The sequence below is a fragment of the Malaclemys terrapin genome, chromosome 1 (genome assembly GCF_027887155.1).
Source record: "Malaclemys terrapin pileata isolate rMalTer1 chromosome 1, rMalTer1.hap1, whole genome shotgun sequence".
Lineage (NCBI taxonomy): Eukaryota > Metazoa > Chordata > Testudines > Emydidae > Malaclemys > Malaclemys terrapin.
The window spans coordinates 321,330,410-321,352,113 of NC_071505.1; the positions used below are offsets into that span (position 1 = coordinate 321,330,410).

The 21,704-nt window shown below is 39.9% G+C and overlaps 1 protein-coding gene across 1 annotated transcript in view; it reads right to left on the reverse strand.

The window, feature by feature from the left end:
- Positions 1–21,704, reverse strand: part of ARHGAP42 (Rho GTPase activating protein 42) — a 297,832-nt gene that overhangs the window by 75,728 nt on the left and 200,400 nt on the right. The window contains exons 5-7 of the mRNA XM_054015601.1: positions 18,648–18,749; positions 12,446–12,556; positions 672–776 (exon numbers count right to left, since the gene is read on the reverse strand). Coding sequence (XP_053871576.1) covers positions 672–776; positions 12,446–12,556; positions 18,648–18,749 — 318 coding nt within the window. The remainder of the gene's footprint in view (positions 1–671; positions 777–12,445; positions 12,557–18,647; positions 18,750–21,704) is intronic.

A 21,704-nucleotide genomic window follows, 5' to 3' on the forward strand; every position in this document is an offset into this window, starting at 1 on the left:
TGAAGTAAGGGCAGTGTTAGCGATCACCACTCTATGTCCTTGGATAGCGTGAATAGCGTAGCACATCGCTCACCTGCGCCGCTTCTCGCTGCCCCCATTGGCCCGGGACGGCGAACTGCGGCCAGTGGGGGCCGTGATCGGCCGAACCTGCTGCATCAGCAGGTAAATAAAACTGGCCTGGCCCGCCAGGGTGCTTACCCTGGTGAGCCGCGTGCCGAACGTTGCCGACCCCTGTGCTAGACAGATGAGCTGCTGCATTCTGTACCACATGAAGCATTTCCTGGACATAGACCCTAAGTTAGGAAAGCACCTGAGCACGTGCTTAAGTCCATCTCTATTCAAGACAACTTAAATATGAACTTAAAGTGTGAGCTTAAGTGATGTCCTGTATAGGGATACATTTGTGAATTGAGGAGACAGTGAGTTGCACTAGCCAAACCTGGAGATCATGGATCAAACATCTGACAACTGATTTTCAAAGATTTCTGGTGGAAAGAAACTTGATGCCATACCTTTCATTCAGCAAACACTTTTCAATTATTCATATTTTTTTTATTTACGTTTCAAAACATTTCAAGATTTAGAACTGCAATAAAGCACTTCTACTCGCTCTTTTATTATTTTGAAATTCAATTAGCTGAGAAATTGTAGTAAATACTGTTCAATCTTACATTCTGCAAGTTGAATTGCAACTGTTGCTTGTATGGGGTGAACTCCTGGGCCAGCTCATATCCCTCATGGTAAAAAGTAAATAATCCCTGAAGAAATGCCAAAAGCTGAAAAGGTAAAATAAGATGTTAATGCCAAAACATGAATTACAAATATGAAGAACCATGAATATCAAAACAGGCATTATAAATATGAATCATCACAAATATAACAGAACACATGCTGATTTAGGAATGACATAAGAACATAAGACTGGCCAGACTGGCTTAGACCAAAGGTCCATCTAGCCCAGTATCCTGTCTTCCAACAGTGGCTAATGCCAGGTGCCCCAGAGGGAATGAACAGAATGGGTAATCAACAAGTGATCCATCCCCCGTCGTCCATTCCCAACTTCTGGCAAACAGAGGCTAGGGACACCATCCCTGCCAATCCTGGCTAATAGCCATTGATGGACCTATTGTCCATGAATTTATCTAGCTCTTTTTTGAACTCTGTTATAGTCTTGGCCTTCACAACATCCTCTGGCAAGGAGTTCCACAGGTTGACTGAATTGTGTGAAAAAAGACTTCCTTCTGTTTGTTTTAAACCTGCTGCCAATTAATTTCATTTGGTGACCCCTAGTTCTTGTGTTATGAGAAGGAGTAAATAACACTTCCTTATTGACTTTCTCTATACCAGTCATGATTTTATAGACCTCTATCATATCCCCCCCTTAGTCGTCTTTTTTCCAAGCTGAAAAGTCCCAGTCTTATTAACCTCTCCTCATATGGCAGACGCTCCATGCCCCTAATCATTTTTGTTGCCCTTTTCTGTACCTTTTCCAATTCCAATATATCTTTTTTGAGATGAGGCAACCACATCTGCATGCAGAAAAAGTTATTAACTGCAAAAGAGAAAAGTAATTTCAAAGCACAACTGACCCATTGTCCTTATATACAGGTGAATCTTAAGATGTTGGAAAACAAAAAATAAGGATACCTTATTTGTTGATCTCCTTTTAATTAGCAAAACTATGATCTTAATACTTTTGGAGCCCATGCTCACATTCCTGGAACACTACAAATTCTCATCACTTTCAATGGCAGCTTTGCATGAGCAAGGAATGCAAACTTTCAAAGTCCAAGGGATTTTTGTTTTGTTTTGAATCTATGACATTTCAGAACATTTTTCCACCTTCCTCATTCCAAAATCTCTGTCTGTGACCTATTTTCTCCAGATGAGAGTCTTGAAAATAAGTTTTGGACAGCTTTATAACTGAAATGAATACAAAAAGTTCCAGATCACGTCTTCCTGCTCTAAAGAACAAAATATAAACTCTGATGAACTTTAACTGGTATGTCTTTTACAGTTTCCAGTAAAGAAATTTAAATCTGTATCCAGATTTTTTTAAATTAACATTTAAGCAGGAAAGAGTGCCACTGAAGTTTTCAAAAAACTCATTTTGGTCCTTTAATAAACATAATCCTGCCATCTATTTATGTTTAAAAGCCTTGTATTTAGGTTGATGTTTTTATACTGTGCCTATTGATAATAAAAAGAGGATGACTACTGATGATGCAGCAAGTTATATCACTATTAAACCTTTTATAGCTAGTTTTTCTTGTGGCATATGGCATAATTTAGTTTACTGTAATTATCTAAACATAAGAGCCTGAAAATGAAAGCACTATAGATACAAAGTACTATTATTATAATTATAGTACTTTATGTTTGACATAAGTCAAATCTACAATATGGATGTTTTCCACTTGGATACATAACTGTAAAGGCGGAAATCAAATGCTTAATGCATTTTTTCTTTATTTATGTTAGCAATACCACAGATTATGAAAAATGAAACATTTTTAAAGTACTGCTTTCACCATTTGTGCAATTTATATGATTTTTTTTGCACTTCTCTCCCCTGGGATATTGAAACTAGACTGTTCTGTCTCACTCACTTGTTGCATGTGCCAACAGAGTACTGCATTCTAGGGTGGCGAACAATGCAGTTGAATATTTGAAATAAAGCTGCTGCTGAGGATGATACTTCGTACATCTAGAGACCCTATGACTCCAAAAATCCCTCAATGCCCACTGGTAGAGGGCCCACTATACTGTAACTCATATCAGGCTGGGCACACTCACTACCCCCAACACCTGTTGTCATAATATGTATCTAAAAAGTGTCTTGTAATGTGTCATATGTAAATTGGTGACATGCTGGTCCTGACAAATCACTGTGACGTGCGTACTGGTTGGGTACAAAGAGTTACATATGTGTGCCAACATAGATTCTTAAAATATATTTGGGAGGCAGTGCATTTGTAACCCACACACCTCCTGGTGTGGTGTTCTGTCCCATCTAGTGGCACCAAGATCACTTAGCGAGAGTTAAATGAGTCTGCTCTACAGCCTTAGGTAACAGCCAGTTGGCTTTTAGCTCATGCTGTAGAGGCTCATGGACTAAGCTCCAGATATCCCTGGTTCAATCCCACCCGCCGATAACCAGGGTCTGTCGGCGTTACACATACATCGAGCCTGCCCTAGACAAGGAATGTGGATTGCCTTGTCTGATTGGCTTGAATACAGGAAAAGGACAATTAAAGTATATTTGCATATAAGGTAAAAAAAGCAATCAAGCTAATGGACGAAGTAACTTAGAGAGCTCACTAGAGGTCAGAGTCTGTACCCCAGGAAGCCTTCCTGGTTTTTGAGGCACAGACAATGGTCTTTGGTCAATATAAGGGGAACAAAGACACATTTTAGTTATCCACCACTTGGGGGACAGAGGATACAACACCGTCTGAGCCTGTGAAAGTTGGATCCCCTGGCCTGGAGGCTTAGAGATGCCGGTAACTTGATGCAAGTAAGAAAACTGCTTAGGCAAAGACCGTAAATTCCTAAAATTAAGTTTGAGTCACTAGAAAGCATGTTTTGTTTTGCTTGTAACCAGACCTCTCTCTTTTTCTCTTTCTTAGTATCACTTAAATCTCTGTTCTTTATTAAGCTCATGCTTGTTTTAGTACAGAACCATCTCGGTGCTGTGTATTAAAGTGAAGTGTGAGTCTTCAGCTAACTTAACAGGCTGGTATGTGCTCTGTCTCCTTGGAGTGTGTCACAGTGAGAGGAACTGGACATTGCAGAGAGACATCTCCAGGGAACTCGATATCTGGGGTTAACTGACTGTTACCTGCAAGACAAGGTTTAGACAGGCAGAGTCTCAAGGAGATTGCTGGTGAGGTACACATACTAGCGTGGCAAGGAGCTGACACACAGTCTAATCGCCAGCAAAGCTCTCACCTGCTGAGACAGAGGGGTAACACAGTGGCTTTAAGTTCTAGGTGTCCTGATCAGAACATTACAGGCCTTTCAATCTGTGTTTCTCAAAACACTTTACAAACAACAATTCATTAAGTTTCACAATACTCTTTTGTAGGTCAGTATTATTATCCCTAGGGGGAAACTGAGGCAAAGAAATAAAGCTCTCAAGGTTGCGCAGCAAGTCAGCGGCAGAGCCTGGAACATAAAATAGACCTCTTGAGCATTAAGCTTTTTTAACACCCTATGTTTATTTTACATATATGGCTCTGAATTACATGGCAATGTCCATTTCAAAGCAACTGCAGATTACACAGCCAAGAGGAAAGATCCTCAGCTGGTGTATAATTGTCATAGCTTCATTGACTTCAACTGGGCGATGGCAAGTTACACCATCTAAAGATTTGTCCCTTGCAACTTTCTCTTTATTAGAGGTTTTGCAAATAAAATACGACAATTTCTCAGAAAAAATCAGAGATCTATCCAAGATCTGAGAATTGACATTGACCAGGGAATTTTTAAATTTGCGTTTTCCTCATCTAAAATATTTTTAGGACATCTTTTGTTTTAAAGCTACTCTGTGAAATTTCTTTTTAATGTGAAAAACCAGAATTAGAAGAATGCACTCTATGCTTATGGTGGGCTTTTTTAAATGACTAAACTATAAAAAAAAATGCACTGACCCCTTCTTGCTGTGTCAGTTTATATGTTTTTTAAAGATAAGTTTAAGACCTATTTGTGAAGAACACTCACTTTTGGCTGTTTATTCTATAGCTCTGGGAAAGATGCATTAAAAAAAAATCAGCAAACCTCCTTCACACATGTCCTTTATATTTTTTTGTCTTCGTTTTCCCTAATACAAAGGGCTTTTGTTAAGGTTTGAGCATACTGTGAAATGAGAAAAAAATACCTGGCACTAGATGGCAGCAAAGTTGAATTTATAAGAAAGGATAACACAACTGGATAAATATAAGGATATAATTTATGTTTTAGCTATGGTGCATTAAGTTGTGTTTGTTTGTTTTTAAGTGACTATTCTTGCAGTGTGGCAGTTGTGCATTGCATGGGATCTGGCCTTGGGAATCTCTTGGTCAAGGACTCCCCAAACACCCCCCCCCCTCCTTACCCACCCCCAAAATGTTAACGTGTCTCTCTCACTCAGTCCCCTGATGTATTTCATGCCTTGTGTAGAAATCATGTATACGGAGGATGCAGGTATGCATGTATGTAAACACCACTGGTAGTGGAAGGAGACCCTGTTCTGTAAGGCCCTTCCACAGCCCCTGCAGGAGAGCTCATGGCCTGGCCTAATAAGCACTGTGTTTAGAGAGCCAAAATTGAGGTGAAAAACTTTTGTCCCTCGCTCATGATGTTTGTAGCTTTTTGGTGGCTACTTACAAGCAGCACTACGCTAGAGTCTGGCCCATTACATGTAAATTTAGAGAAAGCATGCTGAAAGTTTTTTTTTTTTAAAGATGATTCTCAATATGTATTTTTCAAGGTGATCTTAATGTGTTAAGAAGTGACTGGTTTCACCAAATGTTACATACAATCCCCAATGTGTTTATATTATCAATTTTCCAAGTGCAACAAGCACTTTACTGCTACTTCACTCTGAATACCTAATCAGCCAGATCAATACAGAAATCAGACTTGTACTCATTGAAGACAATAATCGGTCTGCATGCTGCGAGAGCTGCAAGGATTTCAACAGAGAACCTGAAATAGAATCCAAAGACTGCTTGGGCCTTTATTTATTTTTATGTAAAGTTTGTGACCCTGAGATTGCTTGGTCATTTCATTCTCACAGGAAGAAGATTGTACTTAGGTTTTGGACAGAAGAGGAATTTAACCTTTGGCCTGCAGTGCATCAGCCAAAAGTCACTGTCTCCTTACTTCAATTTATTTATACATATAGTACGAAAAGGTACTTAGCTATCCAGTTTAAAATGAATTTGGTGAATAGTGTTGTGGGAAATGCAAAAAAGATTAAATTGGTTTTTGAGTTTTACTATCTAGACAAAAATTCTTTTTAATAAAAAACAGTATTTATTTTAGATAGCTCAAGTTTACACGAGACCATCATAAACATATACGCAATTAGAATTAGTTTTATTTATTTTTAAATCTTTGATGACTAGTTAATGATCCTATTCCTCACACTTCAGATAGGTCAGATTTTAATGATCTCTAAGGACCTACTCCTGCTCCATAGAAATCAGTGAGAGATCAAAAGACGGAACAGGGTCTGACTAAGCAAGCATCAAGAGAAGTCTAAATTCAACTTTCCATCAAACCAGTGTAAATCCTGAGAAAATGGCATTGGTTTTCACAGGGTTACTCTGGATTCACACTGGCATAACTGATAGCAGAAGTTGTCTGAGAGGTTGTTTTCATTTATTTATTTGCTTTTGGTTTTAAACGTGTTGCAATGTTTACTGTAGAACTAATTTAATTGTGCTTCAGAATTCAGTTCAAAACATTATTTTTCCATCTCCATGCAGGTTTCACTCTTGTTTTCCAGGAAAGAACTAGTTTTAAAAGAGTCAAGTAATATGGTAGATTGCCCTGTGGTGGGAGCTGTGTGCTAAAACATGTATGCTGAAAAGAAAGTCTGGGATACACACCTTAACGCTTAAAACTGCCTTCACTAAAGAAGGGCACTCCACCAGAGAAGTACATTGCATCATGGAACGGGCCACACAAGTACCCCAGGAGAACCTGCTTCAATACAGGAAAAAAATAAACCCACCACCAACTGCACACTCCTAGTTATCACCTACTACCCCACACTAGATACAACCCATATTTGGGGGGGGACCTACCACATCTTGGGGGATCCCAGATACAACCCATATTTGATGGGGGGACCTACCACATCTTGAAACAGATCTTTTCCCGAAGCCCTCTTCTTGCCTTGAAACATCATCAGAAATAAGCTCCCCACAGACCAGAACACACCAACTCAAAGCAGCACCAGGCCCTGCTAGAACAACAGATACAAAATCTGCAGACAAATTTCCATTGCTACGATGATCAATACCCCACAGAACACACCTTTCAAGGTCCATGGGTCCTGTCCATGGTGTACCTCATCCAGAGCATCAAATGCCCCCTAGCAATCATGTGGGTGAAACAAGACAATCTCTACACTCTTGAATGAACACACACACACACAAATGATAACAGACAGAAACACTTCGTCACCCATGAGCAAAACACTTTTCACAAAGCGATCACTCCATATCTGACTTCCCAGTCCTTGTCCTCACAGGAAACCTGCACAACACTTTCAAAAGACAAAGAAACTTAAATCCATAACTCTGCTGCACATTAAAAACCATGGACTTAACAGAGACACTGGTTTTATGTTCCATTACAACATTTTGTAACACACCCCTGCATTGCCTGCTAACCTTCCATTGTCCTACAACTGCAGACATGTTAATTGCCCACTTCAATTTGTGTGTCTCTTATAAGTGTGTGAACCCTTTATGCTTAACAATCTGTCCCACCTTATATTTATCTTGGACACTATGATCACCTTCTCCAGACTTCAGGGAGAGCTCTGTGGGGCTTGAAAACTTGTCCTTTTCACCAACAGAAGCTGGTACAATAAAAGATATTATCTCACCCACCTTGTCTCTGTAATACAGTTAAGGCAGCTCCCCAATCATTGTAATGTTAATAAAATGTATTAAAGAAGAGAGTCCACAAAAACATTACTGATGCAAACACATTTTTTAACACCTGAATTATCAACAAGAAAAATAAGTAAGAGGAACTTCTGTATCATAATGCAATAAAATCTACAAACAGACTACAAAAACTGCTAACATTTGAGCCAGGTCTATATATCTAGGCTTAGATTTATCCTTAAATGTACCTACTCCACCCAGCAAAAGTGTTCAGGAAGGGGACAAGGCAAGGGCAGCTAGATAACGAAATGATTCACTGTCCAGTGGGCAGCATTCACTGCAGTGTTTCTATAGCTTCCTTTCTTTGGTAGAACCACCAAAGGCAGGACAGTACTGAAGATACCCCTGCCATCCTTTGAGTATGAACTCTCTTGGACTACAAAAGCCACAGGTTACCCTCAAGAGTCATTGTCTCCATGGAAATTATTATCCCCAAGGACAAAGGGTTTTGAAGACTTCAAGGCCAGAGTCTTGAGATGAGAGGCACTGCACAGCAAGCACAGACGTAGACCCATGGCCTCTGGGGTTGGATACATAGGACCTTTGTAAAGCACTAGAGCCCCCAACTTAGAGATAATCCACTGAGCGTGATTCATCCACCATCCCTCCCTCATAACCAAAGAAGACTATCCTCCTACCTGGCAATTCCCTCTCCAATGCACTAGTGTAGACAAGGCTAAACTTGGGCAAACACAGTTTAACTTAACTAAACACCAAATTCCCCAAATGAAAAGTGGTAGTTTACCCACTTCTTTTTTCCCCCCTCCTCCACTGCACCAATGGGTATTACACACCTCATAGGATTTGCTGGGTTACTTTCCCCACTTTGTTTCCCACAACACCAAGCCTTTCCAAGGTTCAGTATGCAGGGACATTAATAGTGCAAAGTGTCAGGCACTTAGGGACTAACAATAAAATTTTTTGCTATAAGCTGGAGTCTTATCAGTTGAAAGCAACAGAGGTGGCAAAAGTCCTGGGTGTATTGGTTGATCACAGGATGACTAAGGGCTGCCAATGTGATGCAGCCGTGAAAAAGGCTAATGCAGTCCTAGGATGCAGCAGGTGAGGTATTTCCAGTAGAGACAGGGAAGTGTTACTAACATTATACAAGGCACTGATGAGACCTCATCTGGAACACACAGTCTCCCATGTTTAAGAAAGATTAATTCAAACTGGAATAGATGCAGGAAAGGGCTATTACAATGATCAGAGGAAGGGAAAACCTACCTTATGAGAGGAGACTCAAAGAGCTTGGCTTGTTTAGCCTAACCAAAAGAAGGCTGCGGGGAGATATGATTGCTCTCTATGAATACCTCAGAGGGATAAATACCAGGGAGTGGGAGGAATTATTTCAGTTAAGGGCCAATACAAGAACAAATGGATATAAACTGGCCATCAATAAGTTTAGGCTGGAAATTAGATGAAGGTTTCTAACCATGATGAAGTTCTGGAACAGCCGTCCAAGGGGAGCAGTGGGGGCAAAAAAACCTAACTGGCTTGAAGACTGAGCTTGATACATTTATGGAGGGGATAGTATGATGGGACTGCCTACGAGGGCATATGGCTGATCTGTGACTGCTGGTAGCAAATATCTCCAATGGTCGGTGGTGGAACACTAAATGGGGTGCGTTTCTACAGAGAATTTTTTCCCAGTTGTCTGGCTGGTGAGTCTTGCCCACATGCTCAGGGTTGATCGCCATATTTGGGGTCGGGAAGGAATTTCCCCCTGGGTCATATTGACAGAGTCCCTGGGGGTTTTTCACCTTCCTCTGCAGTTGGGATATGGGTCACTTGCAGCTTTAATCTAGTGTAAATGGTGGATTCTTTGTAACTTGAAGTCTTTAAATCGTGATGTGAGGACTTCAGTAACTCAACTAGAGGTTCAGGGTCTATTACACGAGTGAGTAGGTGACCTGCAATGTACAAGAGATCAGACTAGATGATCATGATGGTCCTTTCTGGCCTTAAAGACTATAAGTCCTGATTGGCACAACAATTTCCCCTCCTTTTACCTCCACATCAGAATCTCTCCTTTCCTCATTGACAGATCTCTTTGAAGGGAAATTTTAATAAAATAAAAATACAACTCCCTGTATTCATTAGTTATACTTAGGACACTTCAAACTGTATAAAAGAATGAGATACTAGGCTGGAGTATCAGAGGAATGATACCAGCAAAATACCTTATAATTAGCACAGCTAATGAAGAACAATTAAATGTTTCTGAATTTATATGACCCTCATCTCCGTAGTATCTGCGCACACGTGGAGCATATGTTGTGAACTGCATTGAGCAATCAATTCCATCATATACAAAAATAAGATAAATATCACAGAAATTACTTAAGATGGCATTTTTCAGTAATCTGAAAGTAATTTGCACTACAGCAAAAAATAAATAAAAAAATAGAAATAACTCTGTCTAATGCCCTCCAAAATCCCTATTGAAATATATGAAATGAGTGACTTTGTCTGTCAATTACCCTCTGTGTAAGTGTTTACAGTATGATGTTTTTATATACATCATTTTAAACCTCGACTGGCCACAATTTTTTACCACTAGTTGCTGCTTTCTAGGACTTCACTAGGGAGAAAAACATAGAAAGTCAGTCTCTAGTGTTCATTCCACTGATTTCAAATGAAAAAATATTAAGACTCTCATTTAACATGCAATTGTTAACATCCCACCTAAATCCACTCTAAAATGCATCTACAACCTGTGAATCGTTTTCCCTGATGCTTGCAAACAGTTATAAGGACAGCCTTATAGAAGAGAAAGTTAATGGAAAGTTGGCACTTTGGACTTCCTAAAATCTTCAGGTGAGATTAAAGTTTTGGTTTTTTTCCTACTGAATGTGTTTGATACTACAAATAATGTTTTGCAGTGGAACAGTAAAAATTTTCACCAACAAATGTCTCTAAGCCTTTTTCCCCATGCTTCCCTTTTAGCTTGTAATGTCCTTCCAAAATCTAGGTATGCCATGCTGTTGTAGCTATGTCGGTCCCAGGATATTGGAGAGACAAGGTGGGTGAGGTAATATCTTTCACTGAACCAAACTTCTGCTGGTGAGAGAGACAGGCTTTTGAGCTATACAGAGCTCTTCTTCAGGTCTGGGAAACTTACCTCAGATGTCACAGTTATATACAAGATGGAACAGATGGTTTAGCATATGTAGTTAACACATATTTCAAGGGATCATTCAAGGTGGAGTGGCCATTCACACCCCTACGGTCATAGGCAGGAAAGTGGGGGGGGGGAGAGAAGCAGCTGAGGGGAGGGTTCTTAATGGGTTATAGACTGTTGTAATAAGTCATGAATCCAGTGTCTCTATTAAGTCCATGATTTTTTGTGTCTAGCAAAGTAATGAATTTATGGACACTGGAAAAATCCACACCCCTAAGCGACATAATCTTGCCGGCCTAATTCTTCATGTAGATAGCGCTATGTCGGCAGGACAGCTTCTCCCGCCAATGCAACTACCGCCTCTTGGGGGTTAACTACATTGATGGGAGAGCTCTCTCTTTCTCTCTCCCCTCACTTTAGAGCGCCTTCATTAAAGCTGTGCCGATGCAGTGTTTTGAATGTAGACTTGCCCTAAGTTTCCCAACATGAAGAAGAGCTCTCTGTGAAAGTTTAAAGGCTTGTCTCTTTCACCAGAAGAAGTTAGTCCAATAAAAAAATATTATTTCACTTACCTTGTCTCTTCCAAAATCTACTCAGCAAGCCTGTTTCTTCATGCTTTTCAAATCTTTCCTAAAATCCCATTTTTACAGCCCCAACATGCAATGAGGGTGAAATCCTTGCTCTGATTTGCATCTTTCCTTACTCCTCCCTATTTTGGTGTACATAACATCCTCACTGATAGCAAGTCCATAATATAAATTATAAGTAAGGCTATGTTTTAGTCACAGGTATTTTTAGTTGCTGGATCGAGGTTCATTAGTTTCTCACCAACATGCAAATATTCACTTTGAAATATATTCTCATCTCAAAATACATGAAGATAGGCACTTAGGGTAGCTCTTCTTGGGGAGGGGGGACAGAGGGGGAGAGGCTGAGGACTAGGCTCCCCAGCCAGGAGCTCAGGGGCCAGGCCCACGTCTGATCTACATCTACACTGCAATTAAACAGCCCCTTAGCCCAAGCCCCAGGAGCTTGAGTCAGCTGGCATAGGCCAGCCACAGCTGTCTAACTGCAGTGTAGACATACTTTAAATATAGATTTATATACTTAACTGAAGAGTCCTATTTATTAAAATTTTGGCACAACTTCTGCCAGTCACACAGTGGTCTCAGACATGTTCTTCTACAGACATTATATAACTTTACAAAAATACCTTAATAATTATACAAATGAATTTTTAATATTCTATTCATGTTATTTCATATGTAACTTAGCAAAACTAAACATGAGGTAAACTTGATACTCTGTGCACTTGAAGACTAATATGTTTGAAATTTTGAGCCAATTTTTATATTAGGAAATCTCTGTTACGTGTTGCACAGACACAACCTTTTAAGTTCAGTCATTAAAATATCATGCAGATTTCAAACTTATTTTACTTCACAGTAGACATGAAAACTTTTGTGCAAATCTTTAAGAAATGGGGATAATTCCCAAGGAAAGAACTTTATGCCTGTTTGCTCATGAACTACTTTCAAGAACTCCTTTAATTAAAAAGAGACCAAAAAATAAGAACATTAACCAAAATTTTCATCTTTAAATACATTCACTGTAAATGTAGGTAAAGGAAGTGAAAAATAAATACAAAACTTACAGGTTCAACAAATTCAAATTTCTTTTTCTCCTGTACTTCTTGAATTTTAAACACATATTCTAATGACGCTTCATAAAAGTTTTGATGTTCTCTGTCAATCTGCATATCTGCCTAAAAATAAAAATGAAGTACATAAAATTAATATTAATTTTTGGTTATAACTGGCTCACTTAGTATTTCCATTATTAACTATTTATTTAAGAGTCCCCTAAGTTCCAGTTTCCTGTTTTATTTCCCAGCCCTATATACTCTTATGCTCGTAACACAACTCCCCTTTGGCTAATATCCCTACTCTTCTCTGTGAGCTATTTCAAAGTGAACCAGGATGAAATGGGGTACACAGTACAAGTCACCAGTCCAGACATTAGTCCTTCACCAAATACAACCTAAACTGGCAAAAGTGCAAGGAACACAAAAAGATGACAAAAAGCAGTCAAGGATCAGCTACGCAAGATTTAAAGAAAGGAACATTATTATTTTGGGCATGCAAAAATGTGCTAGCTGCCATAGAAACACAAATAGAGACAGTCCCCCTTATTGTTTCGCAGTCTAAATGTAACAGGACACAACAGGCCAAGGTCATAAGTAGACAAAACAGAAAAGGAAAGGGAGAAAGAGGACAGGATAAAATAAAATCAGACAGTTCCTGAGTAAGGCAAGGACACATCAGGATGGTTACATTAATTTAGGATAAAATCTTCAAACCTGAGTGCCTAAAGTAAGGCACTTACATACGTGACTCCCCACTCAGAGCTGCTGAACATTCATTAAGGTCAGTGGGAGTTGTGTGTGCTCAGCACTTCTGAAAATTAGGGCACTTATTTAGGTTACTAAATACAGATTTAGGACCCTAAGTTTAGACATCCAAGCTTAAAAATTTTGGCCTTAGGGTTCCCCCCAACCCTGCTCTTCTTTCCTTTTCTCTCCTCTCCTGGATTTATATTATATGAATCTTAGGAGAACCTGGCATGAAGCAAAGAAAGGTGGCTTGGGGGAAGGTACTCCACACATTCTGAGCATCATGGGAAAAGGTGCAGAGGAGGGAGTGGGACAAGAGAACAAAAAGGGGCATCAAAGCTGGTGTGCATTGTTAAGGATTCTCTTGAATATCATGCATGACTGATTCCTTGCACATTTCCCAGCATGAGTAGTTTCAAATGCCTTTTCCACAGATTATCTCACAGAGAGAGAGGGAGAGAAAGAGAGGGACATGTTTTTAAACACAGAAATCTTGCAGCCTATCATTTATTTCATAATATGAATCCAGCTGTCTGAGACTATAAACATATTTTATAGTTTTACACAATAGCTAATTTTCATGTTTTAGTTTTCCCAGAAAGTGTAGTGTGCAGTATTTGCTGGAAATTTTGAGTATTGACTGCTACCATGGGTTATAGGCAGGGATCGAACCTGGAAACTCCAGCACCAAAGTAAAGACTTTTGTCACTGGAGAGAAAGAATTAACTCCACCAACCGATAAGAGTAGTAGGATCTTATCCTCCATGTAAACAAGCCATTAGAGGGAGACATAACACATGGCCAGTTCCCATTTTAACTCCATTTTTTCAGTTATTCATAACTTTCCTCAAGGATGTTCCTTTTGGGCTGAAATTATCTATGTCTTGTCCCAGCTCTACGGGCATTTCTTTTTTTCATTGTGGAAACTTTCAGTAACATCAGTTCAGCCATTTCTGATTTATGGTAGTATAAAAATAATACATTTTTCTCTTACGTTCTGATTAAATTTGGAACTCAAATAACAAACATATGTGAAGCTAGAAAATTGAAGATGGCTTGTTTTATAGTTACCATCAAGGAACAGAAAGAATATTGATTTTTAAAGAAAACAGGTTTAGTATTTTTTAAATCTTGTATTTGTATAATCAGTATTTGCCTTCAATTAAAGATTCTGCCTGTTAATGGCACCTCTAATTAATACTGCTTCAGGTAAGGGTGTGAATATTGTCATTTAGTAGCATGGAGACATTTAACATTGAATCACTTCTACAGTACTCCATTAGCACTTTAAAGCAAAAATATTAGCTTTAACAGTATCTTTAAAATGAATCAGTAGCACTTGTTCCTTTTTAGGCCTATAAAAAGCAAAACAGGAAATTAAATGCAAAAGCTAATGTTAAGGATAAGAAATAAAGCACTCAAAAGCCACGCAATTCCAAAAATTAAGGCTTTTACCACAAAGTTAACTTGGCCATGTGGCATTTTTGTTGTATTTTCTATTACTGGTTTCCTTGATGAATCTAAAACTTAGTGTATTAATAACTATGCTATAAAAAGTATATATAATAGGGTATATAGGGTATGCAATTTGGCAGAATTTAACAATGTGTTACAACTTTAGGGTATGATCCTGCAAACTTTAACTCATGGGATTGCAAAATACGAGAATTTGCATAACATGGGCCTCAGTTTTTACTTTTGGTTGTATATAAAAACAGTTTAATTTGGTTTTAGCAAAGAGCTCTTTCAGGGCCCAGTTCAGGAAAGCACTTAAGAACATGCTTTAATCCAACCACAGAAAAGCACGTAAGCATATGTTTAACTTTATTGGGACTTAAGCACATTTTGAAACACTGTCCAAAACTTGGGCCACAATGATCATTTGGGTATAGTTAGGGTTACCATATTTCAACACTGAAAAAAGAGGACACTCCACGGGGGCCTGGCCCTGCCCCAACTCCGTCCCTTCCCAACCCCCGGCTCCGCCCCAACCCCGACCCTTCCCCAAAGCCCCTGCCCCCTCCTCTGAGCACCCTGCATTCCCCCTCCCGCTCTGATCTTGGTTGGGGGTTGCTAAGTGCCTCCCCCCCCCACGTTCCCAACCTGAGCATTGTAGCTGGGGCAGCTGGGTTGTGCTGCGGACCCGGCGGATCGTGCTGGGTGGACCCTGGCTTATGCCTCCCTATTTCCCCAGACATGTCCGACTCTTTGGAAATTCCCCCCGGATGGGGATTTGAGCACCAAAAAGCTGGACATGTCCAGGGAAACCCGGACGTATGGTAACCCTAGGTATAGTGATCAAATCACACTTTCCAAAAGCCATTTTCTGTGAAGGCTGATGAGTTTGCCTGACCAATGAGCATTCACAGTAGTAAGAATCATTTAAGAAGTGGTTTATTTGAACTTTTCCAAGGCAGGAAAGATTTTCACACCTTTTTGTATGCCACTCAGCCGATGGTAAAGAATGGCTTTCTGTATGGTTAATTACAGCAGCAGCTTTTATGATAGACAGTTAGAGTCAGTATTATTTTGACTGACTGGCAATAGCAGTAGAATGTGCATCAGAACTCAATCTGTTCTTGCAAGATGGACATGCATGATCATGATTCTGAAAGCTCAATTTCATGAATCTGCATTTAGTGATCAATAGGGGGCTACCAAAATTGATGCTTGTACCATTGATTCTGATCTATTCCTTTTTAATTCTGTAATTCTCATTTATTTCCATAGGTTTTCTCATAGGGATAGTAAAAAAGTTGGTCACAGTGGGTTTTTGGTTTTTTTACATCACATACTGTGTGCAGTTTGTAAAAAGTATTTCAATAGTCTGTGTACTACTATGGAATGTGCTGCATATTATGACAAAACTCATACCCAAATGATCTTCATCTTACACACTATTTGACAGTGATATCCCAAGGTTTAGCACAAAGAAGGATCTTTACTATGTGACTATAGCCCTGTAACTACAGATGTATGGAAAACACAGGCCTCCACTTGGATCAAGATGGAACATCAGAGATCTGAAGTCTGTAGTGGCTGTATCTCTGCATTACAAATAAATAAATAACTTTGCAACCTACTCCGTTTTAGGGAAAATGCATCTAGCCCTCTGGCTCACAGCTAGTGCCAACTTCAGCTTGGCTAAGTCTGGACAACCATGACCTGAGGTGAGAGTACTATCATCAGAACTAAACATATGCCTAATATTAAAATTGCGCATTTTGAATCAAACTCAAAACAAGAGAAGCTGCCCCATTCTTTATCTAACTCCCCACAACCAGTTTTTATAATTTAAATGCCTGATTCACCACTGTGCTTACTCCAGTTTTATGCTGGCGTAACTCCAATTATTTCAATGCAGTTATATCAACATAAATCTGCAGCAATGTAATGGTGAAGTAGGTCCTATATGTTCTACAATCATGGCCTTTAAAAAAGTAGACTAACTAGCATCCCTTATGAAATTCAATATCTAGGCATGAAGTGATCATTAAGGACAGAGTGGAAAACTTTTTCTGTGATTTTCTATTCGTTTGTATGCTCAAGTCAAATCCTTCATAATTCTAAGACAGTTTATTTAATTATATTCAGAGCTGATACATTGTATTTAATTTCAATTAGTTTTTTTAACTGCAATATAATAAATAATCTTCATAACCATCCCACCAAAATGTGCTTTATTTAAACCTGACAGTAAATTAGCACTTAACTTGTCTTAACCAAATCTTGATTTATAGGTAAATACATCGAGAATTGTTTTCTGACTTCCTGCTTAACCTCTAATGGAACTATTTTCCCATTAATGCAAGGGGAATTTATGTACTTCTCGGAGTTGTGTATATGTAAATTTGGCCTGCGAATGGAACAAAAAAACCTTGTAAAATTAATGTTGTTTTCCCTACAGTTGATTCATCATACTGACATCTGTTTTAGCGAGTACAATATAAAAGAATAAATGTTATGAAATTGCATTATTATATCAGGTAAATATAAACCACACTTTGTGACTTTCTGAGAGATGGTTACGTCTTTTGGGTAGAATTTTGTCAGCAAAATATTTTCCAAGTTTTCAGAGTTTATCATTGACAATAATGCTATTAAAATAACACCCATCTTTTTTGGAAAGTTTAATGGAATGTCAGTAATACTGAAAAAAATAACTTGTAATTTGTTGCACAGGAAAATAATTTAACCTAACAACATAGCTAAAAAGGGGATCCTTCGGCTAAGTTAGAACTATGCATGCTTTTTAAAAGTAACAGTTACAGGATGTACTCTTTAAAATGGATGATGCATCTACATTTAAGGCTCTGACCCTGATAGAAGCCCTGATGAAATCAAATGAGCTCCACATATCAGATTCCAGGATCAGGTTTAAATACTTTTACCCTGTATAATTAGAGCTTTGTGCTCATAATAGAACAATCCTCTCTGAATAGTTTTTTATCACTGTAGATACCCTAATCTGTACACAGTATTGCAATTAAACTCTGTGGACTCTATTTGGAAGTACGGTTAACTCCTAGGAAGCAAAAGTAATGCATGAAAAAAATATGTAATTCTGCCTCCAGTTATGCAAGCCTCTACACATGCAAATATTCTCAATGAGACTCAATATTCATTGCTGTCTAGCCATTTACACTACCGCAAAATGCTACAGATGTAAAATGCTACCACATAAAAATGGCACTTTGTACAGGCATTAATGGCTACACAAGGGAGAAGGCAGTGCAGAATCAGGCCCACTGACTTCTGTTGAAACTGCTGGGGCAAAGAAGTACTACTCACAAAAGTAAGGATCCATCATTCTTTGCTCAAACTAAGAATCTTATGAGGTCATATTTGACTACATTTTGTTACGACAAACACAAGTTTACCTGAAGATCACATGCACAAAACCTGACAAAAACCTTTGGCAATCTATTTATTTATTTGCAATATGGCACTCTTTTTAATTTAATAAAATACAGCCATATAGTTTCATAATGGAAAGAATGTTTTTCTCCGATTAAAGCAGAAAACATGACATGCTGAAAAGCATTAAAAGTGTGATTAAAATGCTTCAGGCTCAGTTATCTAGTCGAAAATTTATGTAAAATGAAGTCAATTAAATAACAAAAAAAGTCAGCATAGCCTAATTATATTAATTCTAAATATTCCACATACACCTTGCACATAAAGGTCATACATGTTTTATTAGAGTATTACAAATATTGTAAATAGTAAAAATTAGATTTGCAACTTAAAATATGGCAGAGCACATGGGACATACTACCCTGTTAACAGTTTTATTTCACATCAGAATAGTATTAATCTCATATACAGAATTTATGTATATGTACTTAGCAACAGGGACTGGCAGAAATCATCAACCATTTTATGTAAAGAAAAATACAGCATATCCTAGAGACAACTCTTTTTAAAGATAAACTTATGGGCTAGTAAAAGGGAAAGAGCTTACATCTTGCAAATGAGATTCTTTTTTCTTTGCTGATAAATTTAAGTGCTTCTCTAGAATGGAATAATATTTCTCACTTTCCTTGTCAAACTTCTTCTTCCCATCCTGAAAAACAAAACATTGCAAAGTAAATAATTTGATAGAACTTCGAAGCCAACAGAAAGGAAAAGCTAGCACATTTGCTAAAAAGACTAGCTGTGTGGTTATTTTTGCTGATTCCAATGATTTTAGGGCAATAGACTCATATCTGAATTGGGGTCTAAAAGTTATTCCAAGTTATTCAGTGAGACATTAAGTATATGCTTCAATGGGACTGGTCACGTGCTTAGGTACCTTACTGTACTGGGGCCTAAACTGGTTTAACTTACACTTTCTACTGGCTCCACAAATGTTAGGGTTACCATCCATTCGGATTCCCCCGGACATGTCCGGCTTTTTTCAGTTAAAAATAGCATCCGGGGGGAATTTGTCAATGTCCGGACTTCCTCCGCGCCCCCATGCAGAGCGTGCGGGGCTTACAGGGCAGCTGGCCGGATGGTGCCACTCACACGGGCTCCGGCAGCCAAAGCCCTTCCTCCACTTCCCCCCTCCTCTCTCCTGCAACTTGACACCACTCCCCTCCTCTCCCTCCCTCCCCCCGCCCTGCATTCACAGATCGCCGGCCGTCACCTCGGCCTCCGGCAGTCTGGAGCTCCGACCCTGCTCCCCTCCCCTGCTGCCGAGCGCGCTGCTCTGCAGCACAGTAAGGGGGCCGGGGGTCAGAGAAGTGGCAGGGAGGTTCTGGGGGGGGTAGTCAAGAGACAGGGAGCAGGGGGAGGGTTGGATGGGTCAGGAGTTCGGGGCGGGCTGTCTGGGGGTTGGGGGGTGTAAGGTTTTGGGCAGAGTACAGGTGGGGGGGTCTCAGGAGGGGGCAGTTAGGGGATAAGGCACAGGGAGGCTTAGGTAGGGGGTGGGGTTCTGGAGGGCAGTTAGGAGCAGGGGTCCCAGGAGGGGGCAGTCAGGGGACAAGGAGCAAGGGGGTGTTTGGGAGTTCTGGGGGGGGCTGTCAGGGGGCAGGAGTGGGGAGAGGGATCAGAGCAGTCAGGGGACAGGGAGCAGGGGGGTTTAGATGGGTCGGGAGTTTTGGGGGGGGCTGTCAGGGGGTGGGGAGTGGTTGGATGGGGCGTGGGAGTCCCAGGGGTCTGTCTGGGGGTGGGGGTGTGGATAAGGGTTGGGGCAGTCAGGGGACAGGTAGGGGGTAGAGTCCTAGGGGGCCAGTTAGGATGTGGGGAAGGTCTCAGGAGGGGGAAGTCAGGGGACAAGGAGCAGGGAGGCTTAGGTAGGGGGTGGAGTCCTGGGGGGCTGTTAGGGGCAGGGGTCCCAGGAGGGGGCAGTCAGGGGACAAGGCGTGGGGGGGGAGGGTTGGGGGTTCTGAGGGGGCAGGAAGTGGGAGGGAGTGGAAAGGGCAGGGGCGGGGCTAGGGCAGGACAGGGGCGGGGCTAGGGCGGGGCTCCTCCCGTCCTCTTTTTTGATTGTTGAAATATGGTAACCCTACAAATGTGCATGTCTCAGATCATTCTAACTTGCAAAAAACCTACAGGAGTGGGTTCTGACTGGGAAAAAAAAATCTTTGCAACAGTCCCTTTGTGGTGCTCCTCTCTTATCTTTTCATTTGAGTTGAGGTTTGCCTGACCTTTGTGTTCAGAGTGCTGTATGTGGTTTTTACTCATATTCTTAGAACATGAGGAGGAGGAAGGAAAAGCATGTACGATTCTAATATAGCTGCAAGGGAGCTAATGCAGGCAACTCAGTTTTTCAACAAATGTTTTGTATAGTTTTGAATTTTTAAACATGTCCTTTTTAGGGAATTTCTCCACTCTCCCGCCTTCCCTCTTTTGAAAGCTTTCCTTATGTGGAGTCAGGTATCCCACATTCCCACCAGCTGAGTACTTTGATGCATGACAAATAATTCAGAAGGGAAATTATTGATTATAAACAAGGCAGACTGAGCTATACTCTTCTACTTTAAAAAATTAAATCTGATGCTTATGGGCTGTAAATCTAAGAAAAAGACATCTCTCTCTCTCTTTGTTGGGATCTCTCCCATCATTCTAGAAGTGACAGCACTGGGAAGGAAGGAATAAAGGGGAAATCAGTAAGTACCCACAGCATTTAAGGATTAAAAAAATTCTTGTTGCTGCATTATATTATTGTAATAAAAATGTCCATCCTGTGGTGCTGCGGTTCCCCAACAGGGTGTTTTATAGGCCTAAAACTTATCCTGCATGATTCCCTGTAATGACTAACAAACTGAGTATTTTAAGAAAACAAAGAAAGGCTAGCAGGCTAGTCTCATCAGCACATATGCAAAAGCTATTAATGGTGAGAAACCAATCACTAGATATAATGCAATAACATCAGGTCATGAGCAGGGCTCAATGATCCTTTCCTTCTGCTCTCTTTCTCTCTCTACGAATTATTGTTTTGTATTAAACAAGTTACTGTAGTATATTTTAATGAGAGGATTTGTAAATTCTCCCCAATTAATTTTTTTGTAGCGTGGACTACATCCACCCTGATTGAATTGGCCCTGTCAACACTGGTTCTCCACTTGCGAAGTAACTCCCTGCTCTCCATGTGTCAGTATATAATGCCTGCATCTGTACCTTTCACTCTATGTATCCGAAGAAGTGAGGTTTTTACCCACAAAAGCTTATGCCCAAATAAATCTGTTAGTCTTTAAGGTGCCACCAGACTCCTTGTTGTTTTTGTAGATACAGACTAACACGGCTACCACCTGATACTTGACATCGAGTAAAGACCAATGTGCACAAAGTAATACTCTTGTATTACACCTGCAACATGTGCCTTGAAGTGTGACAAAATTAGCCACAAAAATCAGTCTCTGGCAAACCAACATGAGAAATCAATTCCAGAGTCATGGATTCCTCACTGAAAATACACAGCCTCCAATGTCCTCGAGATTAAACCAAGAAGCTATTAGCTTGTGTACGTCACACAATTTCATTAGTGTTACACAAGATGGTGAGATTGTCTTTGAAATGACAACATCTTTCTGGC